This window comes from Ictalurus punctatus, chromosome 13, assembly GCF_001660625.3.
Source record: "Ictalurus punctatus breed USDA103 chromosome 13, Coco_2.0, whole genome shotgun sequence".
In the NCBI taxonomy this organism is placed as follows: domain Eukaryota; kingdom Metazoa; phylum Chordata; class Actinopteri; order Siluriformes; family Ictaluridae; genus Ictalurus; species Ictalurus punctatus.
Window position 1 is genome coordinate 9,030,238 of NC_030428.2, and position 19,316 is coordinate 9,049,553.

The following is a 19,316-nucleotide window of genomic DNA, read 5'->3' on the forward strand; positions in this document are numbered from 1 at the left end:
CTCACTCAATCCAGGCTCAGTCAGATAGCTGTACCGCTTACGTAAGGCTAGAGATGCAAAGGTATGACGTCGTTCTGGCTTTTCAGTCTGCAACAACAATAACAAAAATGTCCTATAAATTCCCCCCCTTATCAGCCCTGAATGTCAAGCTATGTTAGTAATTAGAGTTTACTCTCAGAATTTGTAACCTGACTTTTACTACGTTAAGTTGTCTGACTGTGCCATTATATCAAATGATATTTCTGTATTCATAACTTCAGCTAAACTGTCGTATGCACACCTGAGAATAAAACAAAGCGTTTATATTTCTATATGGGGCAGTTGGTGCTATGCTGTAAAAGACCATACACTTTCTCAATGTTTGTTCTGTGATAATAACCTTAAAAGAATTTAGAAAAATGCGAAACATGGACTATACAATTAACATTATTTTTATTCCCCGTAGACATGTTATGTCATTTACATCTAAAACTCGAGGTAACAATCTTAAAGCATTAAACTAGGCCATCGGCTATCTTTAAAGCAATGTGACAGAGTACAAGGATGAGTAAATAAAAATGATGGTAATCTTTTGCCAGTGATATGAAATATATGTGGTCTTACAGTGTATGGAGTTAAGCCAGTGCAAATTGACTGAATCATACAATTAAAGCCCCATGACAGGCGATAGCTGAACAATGTGTGATTTCACAGAGCAAATACCTAAAAACTAAAGCAAATGAATCACCAGCACACCACATGGAACTGAGGGGACAGGACTATTACCTCTTCATCGGGATCTGAGTCCATATCCTTTTGGTTCCCAAGATGCATTGCAGAAACGGGGAATAACGCAATGGAGAGCAAGGGGTAAGAAACATCAGGATGTGAAAAGGGCGATTGTGAGCACACAGAAAAAGAGCCACCGCAAAGCCACAGCAAAGAAACAGAAACCAGAAATAAAAAAATGAACTAAAAAGATACAGGAAGCAACCACAAATTATACCATTGAAAAAGCATAAGCCTGTGCACCGTCAGCCAAAGCATGGTTCCAAATCAAAATTCTGATTTGGTCAGCCATAGCCACAGCAACGACCAGAGAGAAGCTCAAAACAGATAAAAGACACACTCAGGCAGTTTTGACCAAGTTTATCCCTTATCGCTGCAAACACTGATCTACCTTTCCTGAGTATGAAGATGGCATGATATGACACAGATGACTTGATCATTACAACCTTACCTTTTTGAGCGTGGGCAGAGTGATGTTTAAATTACAGACAGCAGTCTGTGGAAGCCCCTTTGCATTTTTAATCTCTCTGAGGAAGGACAGCCGTCCACAAGGTTCTTGGCTGTTGTCCCTCACCTTTGGCGATTCGGTGTAGAATGAGCAGATAAGCATGAACAACACATGTAAAACATTTCTTTTTTTTTTTTTTTTATTTTTTTTTTATAACAGTTTTACATAAATCATAACCATAGCCCCTCTTGAATTCCCCTCTCTTAAAGAAAAATGACCAATTGGGGTATAAGTGACTGTAGTTGTAGGGACATTTCAGAAAGTTAAATAAAGTTATATAAGATTAGCATATGTTTGGTGGTCTTGGAAAACCTGTTCAAAAACCTGTCCCAGGCCACCACACATACAGTGCAAAAGCTCAATCTCTAATGACGGATATATTCTATGTATTGTGTACAAGTTGGGGGGGAAAAAAAAGAACCAACTATATTACCTTTACACAGAATGGCAGTCTGTTCTCTTTAAATGCATAGAAGTTAAGAACCAGCTGCTGTCCAGCTTTAATCAGAGGTGTTAAATTGCCATAGCAGTCCACATAGATAGGCTTCCCTTCCAAAACCTGTAAAAATCCAAATTGTGTTAAGTAGCCATGAAGGTCCTATTATGTGCTTTGTGTGCAGTCTGAAAAGATTAAATGAATAAATGCATTTCACTTTCCTTCCACTGATGTCCAGTACAGTGGTACAATATTTGTTAAGACAGAACAAAAGTCAATTAAACCTGAATTTTAGTAGAAGTTTTGTTGTTGTTGAATGACCAACCTCAATGTCTTTGCTCCTGGCCACCTCCTCAAAGTTCTCTTGCTGCTCCAGGGTCTTGTCCACTTTGTCATCTGTCATGCAGAAGCATCGCAGATTGGATTCCACAGGGTCGTTCATCTTGGCGAACACTACAAACTTGGCCATGTAGGGCACACAGATGAGTTCCCGGTAGAGCTGAGTGGCCAAACCTACCGTCTCCGGAATCTGGTGGCAGTCTGCAAGCCAGAACCTGTTCAAAAAAGCCAAAAGCTTAGGACTGTAGTTAAATACAGGCGCTAACTGTGACGCCTTATAAATGCTGCTATTGAGTCTGTTTTCGCTGATGATGTTGATGGAAATTGATATATTTGTGACATTTTTCTGAAGCATAATGAAACCTGAGCCAAATACCTGGCAGATACGTTGGTAGTGAACGAGACGCAGTCATTCGAGAAGGTGAGAGGAGTAGTGCCAGTGATGTCTTCCCACTGCGCGGGGGAGGTGCCACCTGTGGAAGAGCCCTCATAAGCACATATGTAAAAGGAAATGTGCGACACACAAAGCCATCAACTGAAAGCTGGAGATGAGGACGTCACTTTAGGAAAGCTTTTATATGATTTCAGTTAGTTACATTTACATTTATATAGCGCTTTTATAGACACTCAAAGCGCTTTACATTGTATTGGGGTGGGGGGGTCTCCTCAAGCACCACTAGTGTGCAGCATACACCTGGATTAAGCAATAGCAGCCATAGTGCGCCAGAACGCCCACCACACACTAGCTATTAGTGATGTAGCCAATTCAGAAATGGAGACTATTACGGGGCCATGATAGAGAAGGGCCAATGGGGGAATTTCACCAGGACACTGGGGTTATACCCCTAATCTTCTACGATAAGTGTCCTGGGATTTTTAATGAACACAGAGAGTCAGGACCTCGGTTTAACGTCTCATCCGAAAGACGGAGCCACCAGTGACAAAGGCATGTAAAGAAGCAATGTTTTATGGACCAATCTTACCTGTGATGCTGCACAGAAGGCGTAAGCAAGGTGTTGTATCTCCTTTGTAGCCATTGTTCATGCCTTCCCCTGATCGAGGAGGCACAGGGATGGTCATGGTGATGGGTTTGTGGAACTTCCTTCTTCGTGGCTCCACTGTCACTATGGGGCTGAACGTGGCTCTGTTGCCTATGATCTTCTTCACTGTCTCGTCTGGGACTGGCTGGGTCTGGAAAGCGAGCAAGTGGTTAATACTTTTTTTTATTATTAATTACACTTTATCAAGTAACAAAGGCAAGCAGAAACATGGCTTTCTGTTAGATTTAATGATCTTCCTTCCTATTTTATTTAGCACCTTTTCACACAATTTGGCCATTTGACAATATCCACCACCCACTATCTAGCTCTCTAGCTAGCTCTCGCCTATCACATGATGAAAGCTAGCACACGCTTCCTCCGAGATCCGTGAAGCCAGCCACCGCATCTTTTCAATCTTTTTCGATTATGCTCTCTTGGATTCCCCAAATCTTGAATACGAACTGTTAGACTGTTCTGAAGTAGGGGCTCTTCATTCTCCTGATAGTGTCTTGTGGGAGTTAGAAGCATCTTGCAGCAGTAAAGATACAAAAATATCTAATAATCTGTTCTCGCAATAATATCTAAAATCCTCATAACAGAACTGTATAGACTCTGAATTGGCATTGACGGGTCTGCATACCTGAAGTCCAACTCTGATCTTCTTGGTGAGAGCTCCTTCAGGGAAAGAGGCCTGGACTTGAGGAACAGTCATGCTGGATAGAACCCCTCCCTCAGGACCCATATGGTTAGTCTCCTGCTTGATCCGAGACACCACCGCAAAATACTGTGGGAAGTCTTTAGAGATGATTCGACAGATGCGTTTCTTCTCCAGGTCTTCCACACTGTCCAGTTCTTTAGGGACAAACCATGTACAATTATCATTTTTTGTATGAGATATATAAATGGAGAAAATATACTAGCCACTGAACCGATGGCTAGTCATTTACTAGCTTCTGAACACCTTTACCCTTGCTCATTCGTGCAATCACGCACTGTAATCTGTAGAGTTTACACAGATTGGTGTGGAAAAAAAACTTGGAAATGCCTTGTTGGTGAGAGAGGGCAGAGGATAATGGGCAGACTGGTTAAAGCTGACAAGAAGGCTTTGGTAACTCAAAGAACTACTCTTTACTACCACGATAAGCAGAAAAGAATCTCTGAACGCTCCACATGCCGAACCGTGAGGTGGACTGACTACAACAGCAGAAGACTACATCAGGATCTGCTCCTGTCAGCCAAGAACAGGAGTCTGAGTCTACAGTGGGCACAGGAAATGTGCCCACAGGTTTTATTGAAAACCGGACAGTTGAAGATTGGAAAAATATTGCCTGATCTGATACAGTAGACTATCTGTCAGCGTTATGGTAGACTTCCTGTCAGCTTGAACGAGACTTCTCTCATCAATAATATGCTTCCGCCCACAGAACTGCTGCTCACGGGAATGTTTTTTTTTGTTTGTTTTGCTTCTCACATTATTCCGTGTAAACCCTATAGACTGTTTCGGAGATCCGCAATTTCTGAACTACTCAACCCAGTGATCTGAAATTTGGAACAAAACTGAAGCTCTTGACCTGTTAACTTCTCTTGACCTGCCACATGATTGGCTGATTGGATACTTGCATACCTATTAAAGTGGCTGGCGAGTGTAAGTGTATATTGAAATGTTTAGCCATATAGCCAGCTTGTGCATTAATGCTTTCCAAGTTCAAGGGCAAGAATTCACTGGCATACTGCAGGCATTGTTAGCAGACGCTTTGGAGTGAACCACTACACAGACAGAGCCTTCAGTAGAATGACAAGGTCAATGACTACGCAAGAATATTTCACACATATCAAAACTGCACGTTCAGAGGATGGCTGGCTCTCTAGACAAGATGTGATCACACATTTACATGCATGTATTTGAGGATTAAGGGCCTTGCTCAAGGACCCAACAGTGGCAGCTAGGCATTGCTGGGATTTCCGATCAGATCAGTAGTCCAACATCTAAACCACTGTGCTAAAGCTGCCACTGGTCACACTGTTCTGAAGGACCTCAGGACCTCACCTTTCTTGTTATTTCTGTCATTTCTTGCTGTTATTGATACTGCTGCTCATGGAGAATTCCAACCAACAAGTGTTGGAAGCTTCCACCAAATGCTTGCTGATTTACTTTTAATCACATTAATATGAATTTAGATGCTAGAGGCGGAATGGATGTTTCTTGGTGGTACAGTCAAACTATTCTAATTATAGGTTCTTAGCGCGTCCTACCTTCGTCCATGCCATTAAGCAGCTCATTGAGGGCTTCGGTCTTGCAGTCGTATTGATGCTCCTTCCAAGTCTCTCCGTTATCACTCCTAAGAATGATCAGCTCACGTTCCTTCCCTCTCATGGAGCCAAAGTGAGGGATCTCCACTATCACAGGGCTGCAAGGACAGATCATATACCACTAAAGAGCTGACTATGCTTTTAAAGTGGCGTTTCAACTGATAAATGACTGGTGATTGTATGCGTGGGGCATACGTCAGCAGTGCAAAAGAGGACCACTTGGTACACCTGATAATAAGAGCATTTATATACAAGTCTTTATTTACTGTACACACAGGGATATATACTAATGTCCACCAAGCGTCAATACTTTGTGCTTTAAAGCCCCAGAATTGTAAAGAGATGCAAAAAGACAAACGATTCAAAAGGCTGATTGAATGAATGCAACATTTCAAATTGGGCACTAAAAGGATTAAGAAAGAACGTTTAAAGTCTTTTTTTTAATATAGAGTTTCTCAATACTGCTACTGGAGTACCACCACCCTGCACATTTTTGGCTGTTGTCCCTGCTCCCAAATCATCAGATTCAACTCATCAGCTAATTATCACGTCTAAACTAGGTTGAACTATGTGAGTTAGAGGAAGGAAACCACCAAGATATGCAGGACATGGGGTACTCTAGTATGAGGATTGAGAAACTGATCTAATCCATTTCTTAATTCGTAAAATATAGATAGAGATAGAAGGTTATTTATTTATTTATTTATTTATTTTTAAACAATTCAGCATATGTTAGTAATTTAGATTAGATTGTCCAACAGTAGAAGTTAAAGCTAACATTGTCAAATAGATGCATTTGTATATAAATATAAATTGACATTTAGATACAGACAAGCAAGACAATGTCCACACTGAGTTATGAGAAAAAAAGAAAATTACATTCAATGTATAATCCCAGAGAAGGTACCATGAAAATAATACATATAAACTGCCAGTCAGAAGTTTTTCAACACATATAGGTTCAGGGGCAGGATGTCAATTAAATACAGAACAATATTAAATAAGTGTTCCATAAAGGATCTAAATATTCATCTCTAGAGAGATATCTTAAATGGACTCTTAAATGTATGAGTGCTTGTTTTAATGGTAGGGGCATTAGGAGGATAATCCAGCTGAGCCTATATCAAATATAACACAAATACATGCTATGTGCTACAAAGGCCTAGTTAAAGGCCTTTTAATTAGTTTAATTAGATTTTTTTTTTTAAATAAGATAAATAATAATAATAAAAAAATTAGACCATTGCTTGTTCAAATATAGGGTGTTTAAAAACTTTTGACTTTCAGTATATTTAACTATGTTACTCCTGTTCTTTTGCATTTCATGATCTTACGTGATAATAAATATTAGCTCCATTCTGTATGGTACATCAAGTAATGTATTTTATTCCTATAGTATAATTCTGTACAGCGTTGACTGTCATGCCTTTCTCTGAAACTGCAAGAAGAATGATACCTTCTCCAGAAAGAAAAGAGCAAATGAATCCATCTCCCACATGGGATGGCACAGTGGGAGTCTGAGTTTGGTCAAACATGGGCAAAAGTTTGGCAGCCATAACAGCAGCAGATAACATGCCCAACAAGCACAGTACAGCGAGCATGATCCACTTTCAGCGACCTCGCTAAGTCAGCTGAAAGCCTTAAAGAAACAGGTGACTGGAAAGTAAAACAACCCAACAAAAACAAACAAAAAAAAAAACCAACAATGGCTTCAACCAAGAGCAGTGTCGTCTTTTCTCAGCGGCACACTCCTACCCAGCAAATTTTGTTCCTTGAGGCCCAAGCTGCAGGATTCGGCTAACGAAGCTCTCGCCCTCATTAAGAGAGGGGAGTTTTCGGGGAAGATGGAGTTTACTGAATAACATCCATGCAGCAATTAGAGGAACAAAAAGGAGGAACACAAAACAGTCCGTCATTGCTGCAGGAATACTAGTGTTTCATTTAGTCACTTCAACTAAGCTAGCCTTCTAAACCTCTCCACATACTATAGTCCCTACTGTGCATTCGTTATGGTGGAGCTCCTTCAGAAGTCTTTACTGTTTCTAAATTACTGCTCACACGATCAAGGGAAGTTCACTCATCTGCTTGGAGGATGACATCACTGGGACATAGCAAATGAAGTGGGCTACATTGAACTTTGCAGTATATTGCAGCATTACTGTCAAGTATCGGAGGCTGGCTTGACGCTAGTCACTGCCGAAATTCCTAGCCACCACACGCTCCAAACACAGATGGGTTTCATGGAAATGGGGAGTAAAGAAGAAACAAGAACACAGAAATGGCAGAATTGCATGACCTACCCAAGGAATTGAGCTCCAGCAGGTCCCACCTCCACCAGGCGGCTCGCCAGACCCTCTCCCTCCACCATGGGCGGTGGTGAGGCAAGTTTGTGCCGCTTGACCAGGCGGCAGGTGATGCGAGTCGGGGCTGTGCACTTGCGTGGTGGGATGATGATGCGCATCCCATTGTGGCGGCTGCCTCGCATAGAGCCGCCGCGAGCGTCCACCATGAAGCTCACCAGGAACCTGTAAGGAGCAACATGGCACAGTGATGAAAAGGGGAAGAGAGAAAGAGGCTTTGCCCTTCAGTGATCACCAGTGAGAACCGTGTCCATGCTGTGATAAAGAACTCACACAACCAAACACCAGAGAGGAAAGAAGCAAACCAGAAGAGAGGCTAGAAAGTGAGACCATGAGAGCTCAGCCCTGGCAGTTTATTCATGGAGGCATTTGGTATGGTGTGTCATGTGACAGCATTCGTATGTCTGGGAGATGCAAATCTCTAGATCCTTATTTATTGTTGATTTATAATAACAATCGAACAAGCATGGCTTATAAGTCAAAGTTTTTCGCAAACTGCCAAGGCAGATCACTCTGCAAGCAAAAGTGGTCATTTAGTGGTACTGGAAAAAAAAAAAAAATAGTGTTACTGAAAAAAGAGCGTCTTCAAACGTGTTTCTGTGCTTTTTTAAAAACCAGGTAAGGAAATAAGAGTTTTGACCAACAATACTGGTCGCATGGCTTTCATTTCTGGTGATTTCACCAAGAATGATTTATTCAGCAACTGGAATTTTATCATGTTTATGTCAATATCGAAACGTCTCTGTTTTTCTTGATGGGTTCTTTAACATTGGAAATCAAAATGATTTTCAACACCTTCATGATACATCTCTAAGCTCCAGTGCCTGAACAGATCAGTGCACTGAGTTTGTTTGAGAGCCTACTGAACAGATACTGTCAGAGCTATCTGTATCTAAAACATTCAAATCAAATATTGAGTTTGTGAATCTGATCACAAATCAGTGTCTTATGGAAAACTGCAAACCAGTGGTGCGGTTAACATGTGGTACTTTGCAAGGCAGCCGCCACAATGGGCAGTGGTGGTTTGGCAGTTAATGCTTTGGGTTACTGATCGGAAGGTTGGGGGTTCAAGCCCTAGCACTGCCAAGCTGCCACCGTTGGGCCTTTGAGAAAACCCTCTCTGCTCCAGGGGCGCTGTATCATTGCTGACCCTGCGCTCCAACCCCAACTTATGATATACTGGGGTATGTGAAGAACATTATTTCACTGTGCTGTAATGTATACGTGACCAATAAAGACTTTAAGCCTGTACTGGATTCAAGGCCTTATACAATCCTTTTTGACCTTTTAAAAACAGTCATCTGTCTGAAATTAGCCTTGCAAGCCAGGCTGCTAGCGTTTGCAAAAGAATATGGTAGATTTGTGGCCAGGAACCTCCTACTTTTGATTTGACTGACATCGCAGAACCACAGAATTCCTGGAGCTCATCGGGAATCATGCGAGGACATCTTGTTTTACTGGTCGCTGACTTCTTCAAACAAGACTGAGAAATGATATTATGATGATATGAGCTTTCTTTTTAGTCGACTGGCTAAAAAGTTCTTTGTCGTTGTTTTGGAAACTTGACACGTGGATTTTGCTGATGTCTTTAAGCCATCTGAATCTCATACACAGAAAGTAGTTGTGATTCTGATTACTAATCAGTGTTAGGAGCAATCCGTGTTCCTGCAGGAGTTTTACAGCTCTGCACAAGACCTGATCAGGGTGCGAGTTCGAGGGTCTTCTGAAGGATACGTTTTAAAAGCTCTTTATGTACTTTACACTATATGGCCAAAAGTATATGGACACTCGACCATCACACAAATACGAGGGCCTTCCCCAAACTGTTCCAAAGTTGGAAGCACAGAATAGTCTAGAATATCTGTGTATGTTGTAGCATTAAGATCTCTCTTTATTGGAACTAAGAGGCCTGTTCCAGCATTAGAGTGCATCTTTGCACAAAGCGACGTCCATGAAGACATGCTTTTCCATGGTCGCTGTGTGACTTGATCCTGACATCAGTGCCTGGCCTCACTAACGCTCTTGTGGCTGAATGAGGACAAATCCCCACAGCCACTCTCCAAAATCTAGTGGAAAGCCTTCCCAGAAGAGTGGAGGTTGTTATAACAGCAAACTAGCGGAGTGCGGTTATAGGAAATATAAGTGCTGAAATGAAAAACGCTGCTCGTCCAATCAGATTAGTGGTCATGTATTACCGATTCGTCCGGCATAGTTCAACTTAGTTTTGTTCTGTAGGTGTAGAACAACAGAAAGAAAACAGCAGGCATAGAAGAAGAAGGAAAGTGTAATCACAGGACACAACCGTCATCACCTGGAGTCATACTGAGGAAGCGGAGTAGAAACACTGCAACGAAACAAACAAACAAAAAAAAAAAACGGAACAGCGGAGGAAGGATGAAATCAACAAGTTTCATCAACACCAGAGCAATGTTATTCATTTGCAGGAACACAGAGGACAGACAGGTGATGGATCCATGAAGAGCAGTAGAAGAGACAATCGAGGAGAGAGCATGAACATTATATGCATTTGGAAAAGACTGGTTATTCTACAATAGAATTTTGGCGTATGTCATTTTAGACACACACGCACGTCTTACCCTGAGTGAACTGGACTGGAGACCAAGTTGACGTTGTCCAGGGTGTCGGCTGTCCAACTGTATCGCCTCAGAGAGTCAGTGTCATACTCTTTAGCTACAGCCAGATGCTGAGGGTGAGAACACACACACACACACACACACACACACACAGTCAATACTCTATTTGGGCGGTAAACCCCAACAACAAAGACCTCAGTTTCAATGCATGGCAATAAAACAGCGCTCGAAGGGAAGTGTTGTGGAGCTGAGACGTGCTGCCTACATTGCAATTAGCATCTCAACCCCACACTTATCACCTCACTGAGCGGCTGATGGCACAAAGCGTCCAAAGAATACATGCATATTTAAAACAGGTTGTAGGGGCAGTGGAGAGTAGGAACTGAAATTTCAGAAGCAAATAATGTGAAGAATACTCTAAAGCAGTGAAAACTGGGCGACAAATCACAGAGCAGCAAATAAACAAGTGCTTCTCAGACAGCTGAGGGAATTCAGGCATCATATAGCTTAACGGCCACTATGCAAATGCAGGTGTTTTGTTTGTGGGTTTTTTTTTTCTTTCTTCATATCGTATATTGCCTGCATTTGAGCTGAAGATCGGCAAAATAATATTGCATCCTTCATTGACTTGAATACCTTATTATGGGGCTCAACAACGCAGTGCATCGCTTTACAGACAGCCTGAAGCATTTAAAGAAGAAGAGAATGGTTTTTAAACACACTGTAATGAGCACTCATTGAGCTAAACACATAGTTCTCCTTAGGAATAAAAAAAACAAACAAACAAAGTATATTCAGAGTTGATTCAGGACTGTATTCAGAGTTGATGAACACGTTTTTGTAGTGGGGAGTTAATACTGAAATTACACGCAGTGGTACTCGGACCGCAAGCATTTGTGTGAGTTGCATGCATGTGGTGGAGTTTGCCTAAAACAGAGGTGTATCTCGGTTACATGCAAATCTAGTCTTGTGTGGTATCAGAGCACGTGGGGAGCAGTCGATTGTCTGATAATTTTGATGTCATCACAATATTTCACACTGAAATGTATGGTTTGGGCTGTAAACCGTCTCAAAAGAACAAACAAACAAAACAACAACAACAACAATGGAATGCCATTCTAAGTTAATATTGGATATATCAATATGCCACAATTCATTGATATGAATTGAAAGGCAGTAACTTAAAGTAAGCCTGGTTTGTTTTGTTTTTTTGTTTTTTATTTTTTTACAGGGGAGTATGTCGAATTAGCATTATTTTGTCATTTTAAAAATAGTGATTTAAAACATCCTGCACACACAGTGCAAGTTCATGACCTCGATTTAGTATCTCATGGCTCCATTGAGTTGTGCACACAATAAACTGTATAAAAAGTTAAATTCAAGCAGATTTGCAGTGAGTAATGTGATTAGGATGTTTATGTCAAAGCTTGCCATCGTCTTATTCATACAGTATTTCGGTCTGTTTTTTTTTCTGTTTTTTTTTTCTTCCATTTTTTAATTTAAAAAACTTTTTAAAGACATAACATTCCATTTGGGGTGCACGGTGGCTTAGTGTTTAGCACGTTCGCCTCACACCTCCAGGGTCGGGGGTTCGATTCCCTGTGTGTACAGAGTTTGCATGTTATCCCCTTGCTGCGGGGGTTTCCTGCGGGGGTTTCCTCCGGTTTCCTCCCCCAGTCCAAAGACATGCATGGTAGGCTGATTGGCATGTCCGAAGTGTCCGTAGTGTATGAATGAGTGTGTGAGTGTGTATGTGATTGTGCCCTGCGATGGATTGGCACCCTGTCCAAGGTGTACCCTGCCTTGTGCCCGATGCTCCCTGGCGTAGGCTCAAGGTTCCCCCATGACCCTGAAAAGGATAAGCGGTATAGAAGATGGATGGATGGATGGAACATTCCATTTGACAGCAAAGAAGAAAACACCAGTTCCTTCTTCACTCCAAATCTCCTCTTTTTTTGTGGCGGTTTAAAGGCAAATGATTCTGTTTCAAAACAGTAGTCTAGACACTACTGAAGACACAAATGCTTCTACTGAAGCCAAATCCGGCAACCTCGGATCCTGAACTATATGCAGGTGATTTGAATCATTTGAATGGGCCGTCCCACAATTTACCAACAATTTGGGCTGCATAACCCGACTCTGAATACGAGTAACTTTCCTCTCGTAGATACTGATGTAACTTTTAATCTTACTCTAAGTTGCCAACTCTGAATACAGCCCTAAGAAAGCAAACAAGAGAAACTAGAATGTCCAGTGGTTTAGAGGCGCTCTTTGTTGAAGAGATTGTTGTGCAGATAATAAGGCACTCTTCTGAATAATCAGAAAGGCTTTAATACAGATGCCTATTGTATGCCTATGAATACAATACCATTTATCTAGCATATTTGGGTATGTCTACATAGGCCTTACAAAGGGGCAACCAAGAGAAACATGTTGTACAAGTAGAATATAAGAATATAAGTAAATACACAGAAGAAATATAGATTTAATATAGAGTCAGATTTGAGGGTTTAGAAACGAGAACGTGAAAAACCGTACACAGTATTTTATCCTATTCTAATTTTTGAGCCTTTTATGGCCCACTAGCGGTTCATCACGATCAAGCGATCATGATTGGTTGAAGTTACTCCTTTCCCTAACATAATTAATGGATACATTTTAGAAGAAAATATCTTGCTACAGTTTGTACCATGATGGAGGCATGTAGACATTTTGTATTGTTTTTAAACTGTAGACCACACCCTGCTGTATTTTAGACATTTCTTGATGAAAATTCTCCAACAGTAATACAGGGTGTTTGTAGTAAAGAGTGCCTTGGGATTGGGTTTCTGTTTTTTTTTTTTAAATTATTATTATTATTGTTTGTTTATTCGTTTTGTTAGGTTGGAAGAACATTTAGAATTTTTTTTTTCTGTACCAAGGAATTCTCACCTTGTCAGGAGCACATCCCCCCGAATGAAGTATAACAGACAGACACAAGCCTAGATGGAATTGCTGCCTGGTGGGGTTTACTCGGACCTCTCGGAGTCCACCTTAGCACAGCCTCTTGTTTCAAATCACAAGAATCTGGGGTATGGCTTGCTAATGGATTTAGCACATACGAGGCCTTTCTCAGAGTAAAGACTAAAGGTGACGTGTATAAGAAGTAAAACACAATGGGGAGTGCTGTTATAGGAAAATAATCAACACTGGGGGGGTCTGCAGAGTGGTGCAACAGAAGAGCGTTCGCCCTTTTGGCCGGAGCCTGCGAGTTTGAATCCCGATGTAAGAACGCAAAAACTGGCCGTGCTCTCTTGGTGGAAAGGGTGGCATACTCTCTATCCAGCATCAATCACAGTGACACTAACCAATCACGGGCATCTGTGAGCTCATGTATACAGAAGGGGGCGGATAGCGCTTTTGTCTGAGTGTGTTACTCCACCCCATGATGCAGCAGGAGCACCAGTTTGAAAAGATACAGTTGGTTGGCTTCATGTGTCTCAGAGGAAGCACATGACAGCCCTCTCCCTCCCGGGTTGGTAGCTGTTGTATGATAGGGGAGACCTAACTGGTGGGATTTGGTGGGAATTGACCAAGACTAAAATTAGGGAGAATACTGGACGGGGGGGGGGTTAACATTGGGTGATGTGATACATCACCGCATGAAGTTGGGTATTTTCTAATAGCAGCATGAATAGCACAAGTGTTTTATTCTTATACTAGGGCAATTTGTCAACGAACAAAACAACACGTGACCTTTTTTAGCTGTTTATTGTTACGCTCGAAGACAAAAACGTGCAGTTTGTCATGTTACTGAGAAACCCCAAAGCCGTCCATCCTGGAGGCTTTCCCATGGTGGAAAACTACAGCTTTACGTCGGATAGTTACGGAGACTCCTTTCAGAAAACTCAACATATCGTATCAATGATTACACGCACTTTTTATACCATTTAAATGGATGTGGAGCGACCGCTGTGTAAGCCCCTGTGTAAATTGTTACGATCTAAACGACAACACCTTGCAGCTGGAACTACTTTCAGAGCTGCTGTAAGAGATCATTAATCAACACCTTGTCGTTGGAAATGATAACGGTTTTGAGGATCTTGCAACTAGCAGACATTATTGAACAAGTTTACGTTTTTAAAACCTTTCACGCTTCTGGATTATGGGAAATATCAGTGTAACCGTGCGTCAGTTCTGAACTGCGTAAAATGAAATAATCCGATTAAGACCCGGTTGAGATTACACCGTTAAAACAAAATCACGCCACTCCTAAACAGCAAAAGTGTTGAGTCAGCTCCTGGCAGAAGTAAAGCGAACCAGAGCATAAGAACAGGATGGAGAGGATAGGAGGCATACCGTGTCCTTGCTGGGTGCCAGGATCTCCTCGATCATCATGCTGTCCCTGGTGAAAGAGCTCCGGTTCAGTGTGTTGGACCTATCCGAACTGAAGGAGCGCAGGCTGTTGGCATTCACAGTATATCACACACAGTGCACGGGGGAGGGAGCGGGGCAATGACAATGAGATGAACACAAAACACACACACACACACACACACACACACACACACACACACACACACACACAAAATAAAACACACACCTGTTACTGCATGCAGCTTCCAGGGAAACTGGCGCACAAGTTCAAAAGAAAAACGACAGCACAAGTGGAGACAGCAAAACGATGGAGAGAATAGAGATGTACGTGTGGTGGTGAATGACTAATGAGCAGCGTGTAATCTAAATGATATGTGGAGAAAATTAGAAATGACTAACAACGTAATGCTATGACTATATGTATGACACAAGCTACGTAATTTGTATGATCCTTTTTTCGTAAACAAGTAGTAATAGAAATGTGTATCAATAAGCGGTCTGTGGATTCTCTTACAGAATCCTGACCCTGAAATAGATTGGCATTTGATGCTGCAATGAAGGCGGGGCCTTTCTTAAAAATAAGCCTCCCTGAGCTAGTACCTTCCTACGAGACTGACCGTCGTGCTCCCAGCACACATCTGTAGTACGTACTAATCAGTTTGACAAGGCAAAATCAGCACTGTAAACTGAAGCCGCGCTTGCCGCACGTAAATTTCCAACGGTGAATTTATTGCTAATAAAATATCAGTCTGAAAATATGGAAAAGATCAGAACAGGAAGTTAAGTGTCTGTGAGCTCCATGCAACCCTGGAAGCCACATGAGGGGGGAAAAATGGATTCACATCAAAACTGAAAGGAAAAAAACAAAAACGAGTCTCGCAAGCGCAACGGCTGAAGAGCTCAGAGCAGGCAGAGTTGCTTAAAATGATATCAGGCTGAAATCTGAACTTAGGCCGAGAGACACAAAGTTCAAAACATTCCCAAGAATCAAAAAGCAAACGCTTTTCTTTTTTTTGCTTGTCAGCACATTCTGTTTGTAATTTCTTATTAAAACGAACAGCAAACAGATGAAGGACATCGAAAGACGGACGTTTCCATGACGTGATGATTTGGGGGGAGGGGGGGTGCAGGGTGGGGGTGGGGGAGTGCAGGAGGCGGGCGGGGGGGGACATCAAAATCCACAGTCGTGCCCTCTTACCTGACTCTAGGACTATGAGAAGGAATCGGTATGGTGGAGGAAGGACAGAGGAGGAACAGAGGAGATCGAAAGCAATGAATCAGAGAGCGAGCAAAATGCAGTGGTTGTATGAGAGCAGCTTGTAATGTTCTGCAGTTGCATCGCAACACACTCTTAGACCCACTCCCGAGCCCCTCTTCTCGAACTACATGTGGTTTCATTCAGCGTGGAATATCCCCAAAAAAACATGACGTTAAAAAGAATCCGGATTACGGTGTTTCGTTACGAGTATGTTTCTGTCAACAAATCTTACTCTCTTGGGGGATTGTGTTCAAACCGAGAGGAGGTCTGCAGTGCTGTCTAAGAGCATGCATAGCAAGCAGATATTTGGCAGATGCTGCTAAAAGGAGGACTGAAAGGAAACAGAGGTCCTCCAGCGTCAAACAGGAAGGACCGAATTATAACCGAGCCCGCACTGACCTAGATAAACCTTTATTCAGTTTTAGTATGATATCATCAAACATCGCGGTGAACGCGTGGGCCGATAAACGAACACGGTTCTAACTCCATTCAGTATACCAGTTTGATTTATTGGCCTGTGTGAAACTTCTTTACTCCCAGCTCCGTGTAGGTTAAACATTAGCCTCGTGACTCTGACATCTGGCTAGTGTGTAGTATGGAGGCAGCAGGCATGTAATAGTGTAAACATTGGCCAGGCTGCCAAGAAGCCAGCAATCAGGAAGAGAAAAAAAAATAGAAGAGATAACAGGATAAATCCTATTCATTCAGCTCAAGGTCTGTGCGAGGCATAGGTCTGAATGCTGTGCTGTTTCCATACATGCCATGAACATGATAACGTCCTGTCTGAAAGAAGCTGGCAGATTAGAAATGATGAATCATGTCCAGATAATGATCTACAGTAAGGTTCCTTTCATTCGTCTCAATGAACAAAGCAGGTACTTCAGCATTAATACATCCTAGGTAACATTAACAAAGTAGAACACTTGGATTAAGTTGATGTTTGATAAACGATACCGTAACCAGAGTTATCAAAATGTAGTAACGCTGTAATGTAACCCTGCCTCGCAGTACTCTGGATATTTGAGGGGCAGTGGTGGCTTGACAGTTAAGATTCTGGGTTACTGACTGAAAGGGCAAGGGTTCAAGCCCCAGCACTGCCAAGCTGCCACTGTTGGGCCCGTGAGCAAGGCCCTTAACCCTCTCTGCTCCAGGGGCACCGTATCATGGCTGACCCTGTGCTCCGACCCCAACTTCCTGACATGCTGGGGTATGCGAAGAAAAGAATTTCACTGTGCTCTAATGTATATGTGGCCAATAAAGACTCATTATTATTATATTTTGAATCAGTATAAACAAATGATTTATTTATGATCGCTGCAAGTCTGTTAGGAGGTTAGCGAGGACACTGTTGGGTTTCTGTGTGTAGAGTATCATGACTGTATTTAGCTTTAGTAAAACATCAGGTGTATTTAGTTAACATTTAAACAATTCATGTCAACGTTGTTATTTTGTTAATATTATTTATTGTGTATTGATGCTGAAGATAGTTCAGTTTTAATGTTGGCAGCCACTGTCATGTCAGGACTTTTTATAGTCTGAGCTTAACCTTTAGACATTTAGCTCAATGTTACGTAATACTGTTACAAACAACACACATCATAGTTAAATAGAACTCAAATTTAGGTAGAATGCATTTCGGCGGGATGTGGGTTGGTGTGTGTGTGTATATATATATTACCTTCCAGATCGGGCTCCGATGCTAAAACCCACATAGCCTTCTTGAGGCAAAGAGTCGTCCCCTAGCTCGCGCAGATCCTGGGGGCCCAGGTACTTATCCGTGTCCCCCATCATCACGTCCTCACCTAAAACCCAGACAGAGTTAGCATAAAAACCTTGCCCAGGAAGGACCGTCCTCTCATATACCCCAGTATACACTCTCAGCTCTGTAAATTCGGCGGTCAATACTCACTAAATGAGACATGGAACTGTTATTTTCTCTTCATTTATTTGACTCTATCAACACATGAAAAGTGGACAGATATTTACAGTGTCTTTTTTTTTTTTTTTTTTTTTTTTTTTTACTTTGAGTATCCAGAGGAAAGTAAGAATGACCCAGACGGCAGTTAGTGAGTTTGATCGAGAGACAGTAAACTCTGGCAATCATACACATAAACTTCACAACCAGTAAAGAGACTCGCTGGGTTAAAAGACAAAGATTTAGCGCAAGTGCATACTAGAGAGAAAGAAAGAGACAGAGAAGGGGGGGGGGCGGGAGGCGCGGGGGGTGCAGCATTCCAGCAGTGACAAAGCGGATCCTGCTCCCCTGCTGCTCATCGCCACAGCAACCCCTCCCCATGAAACCTCTTCTGCTGTACCATTACTGACACACACACACACATTTTATCCCCTGTACAGTGTTTACTTAACATAAAAGAATTTTCCTCCTACACCCACACACTCTGTCATGGAAAAGAGAAGAAAAAACAAAACAAAAAACCACGTACCATTGACTAGCCCTCCGAGCTGCCTGGCTTTCAACCACAAGCTTAACCGTCAGCAAAACCTTTCTGAGCAGCTCTCTCTGAGCACACACACACACACACACACACACACACAAACACACACACACAGATCAGCTTTCTCTCGCCTGAGCTGCCATGCGTGTGCTGCAGTGCTAAATCTATCGTACACTACCAGCCCAGATCGCCGTAAACAAACCCGGGCAGCAGCTGCAGCAGCTCTCAGAGTAACTCTTACACAGCTGAGTGGTCATGACCCTCCTTCAGCGTCGCTCCACCGTTTCAAAGGCCACTTCCTCCCTGTTCAGTCCATACATCCAGCTGAAATCCACACGCTCAAATCAGAACAAATCCAGAGGAACGCACAGTACGGACGCATCCGCATTAGCCCGCTCCCTTCCCCCTGACTGCCCGAAAAACGACAGTCCCTCCCGTTAGCTCTGCACACACACTCTCACACACACACACACACACACACACACACAAACTCTCTGCATACACACCCCTCATCTGCTGACGAGAGTTTGAACTGCGCGGGAGCTCAGCAATTCCGAGGTCACGGCAGGGGTGGTATAGAACTCAACGAAACGCTCTGCACTCTGTGATTGGATACTCGATGTCCCATAGCCCCTCTACTAAAGGACAATGGAGAATGAGTGTGTAGGGGGGGTTTTCTGGGGGACTAGGTGTACTCAGTAATCTGACTCAAAGGAACAGTATAAGCAACAAAAGAACCCCTTTACAGGCAGGAGAACACACAGCCGGGTGGGAGGGAGGGATGGATGGATGGACTGCCAGCCACCTGCCCCTGGCCCCTTTATTACACAGGAAAGACACATGGTTCCAGCGTTCAAACTCCAGCTCAACTCCAAATCACACCAATTTGTG

General features: G+C 42.5%; 1 protein-coding gene across 30 annotated transcripts in view; it reads right to left on the minus strand.

Moving 5' to 3' along the window:
* ank3b (ankyrin 3b) overlaps positions 1 to 19,316 on the minus strand; it is a 189,386-nt gene that overhangs the window by 20,853 nt on the left and 149,217 nt on the right. For 11 of the 30 annotated variants that reach the window (XM_053684955.1, XM_053684948.1, XM_053684963.1 and 8 more), the window contains 14 exons: positions 17,648 to 17,771; positions 14,694 to 14,796; positions 10,359 to 10,465; positions 10,073 to 10,105; positions 7,702 to 7,926; positions 5,345 to 5,499; positions 3,732 to 3,943; positions 3,035 to 3,242; positions 2,428 to 2,524; positions 2,038 to 2,266; positions 1,710 to 1,835; positions 1,220 to 1,342; positions 766 to 792; positions 6 to 87 (listed from right to left, as the gene is read on the minus strand). In XM_053684955.1, the coding sequence (XP_053540930.1) occupies positions 6 to 87; positions 766 to 792; positions 1,220 to 1,342; positions 1,710 to 1,835; positions 2,038 to 2,266; positions 2,428 to 2,524; positions 3,035 to 3,242; positions 3,732 to 3,943; positions 5,345 to 5,499; positions 7,702 to 7,926; positions 10,073 to 10,105; positions 10,359 to 10,465; positions 14,694 to 14,796; positions 17,648 to 17,771 (1,851 nt within the window). Of the gene's footprint in view, positions 1 to 5; positions 88 to 765; positions 793 to 1,219; positions 1,343 to 1,709; positions 1,836 to 2,037; positions 2,267 to 2,427; positions 2,525 to 3,034; positions 3,243 to 3,731; positions 3,944 to 5,344; positions 5,500 to 7,701; positions 7,927 to 10,072; positions 10,106 to 10,358; positions 10,466 to 14,693; positions 14,797 to 15,909; positions 15,922 to 17,647; positions 17,772 to 19,316 lie in introns of all 30 variants that reach the window. The other 19 variants (XM_053684965.1, XM_053684964.1, XM_053684961.1 and 16 more) reach the window with 11 other exon arrangements.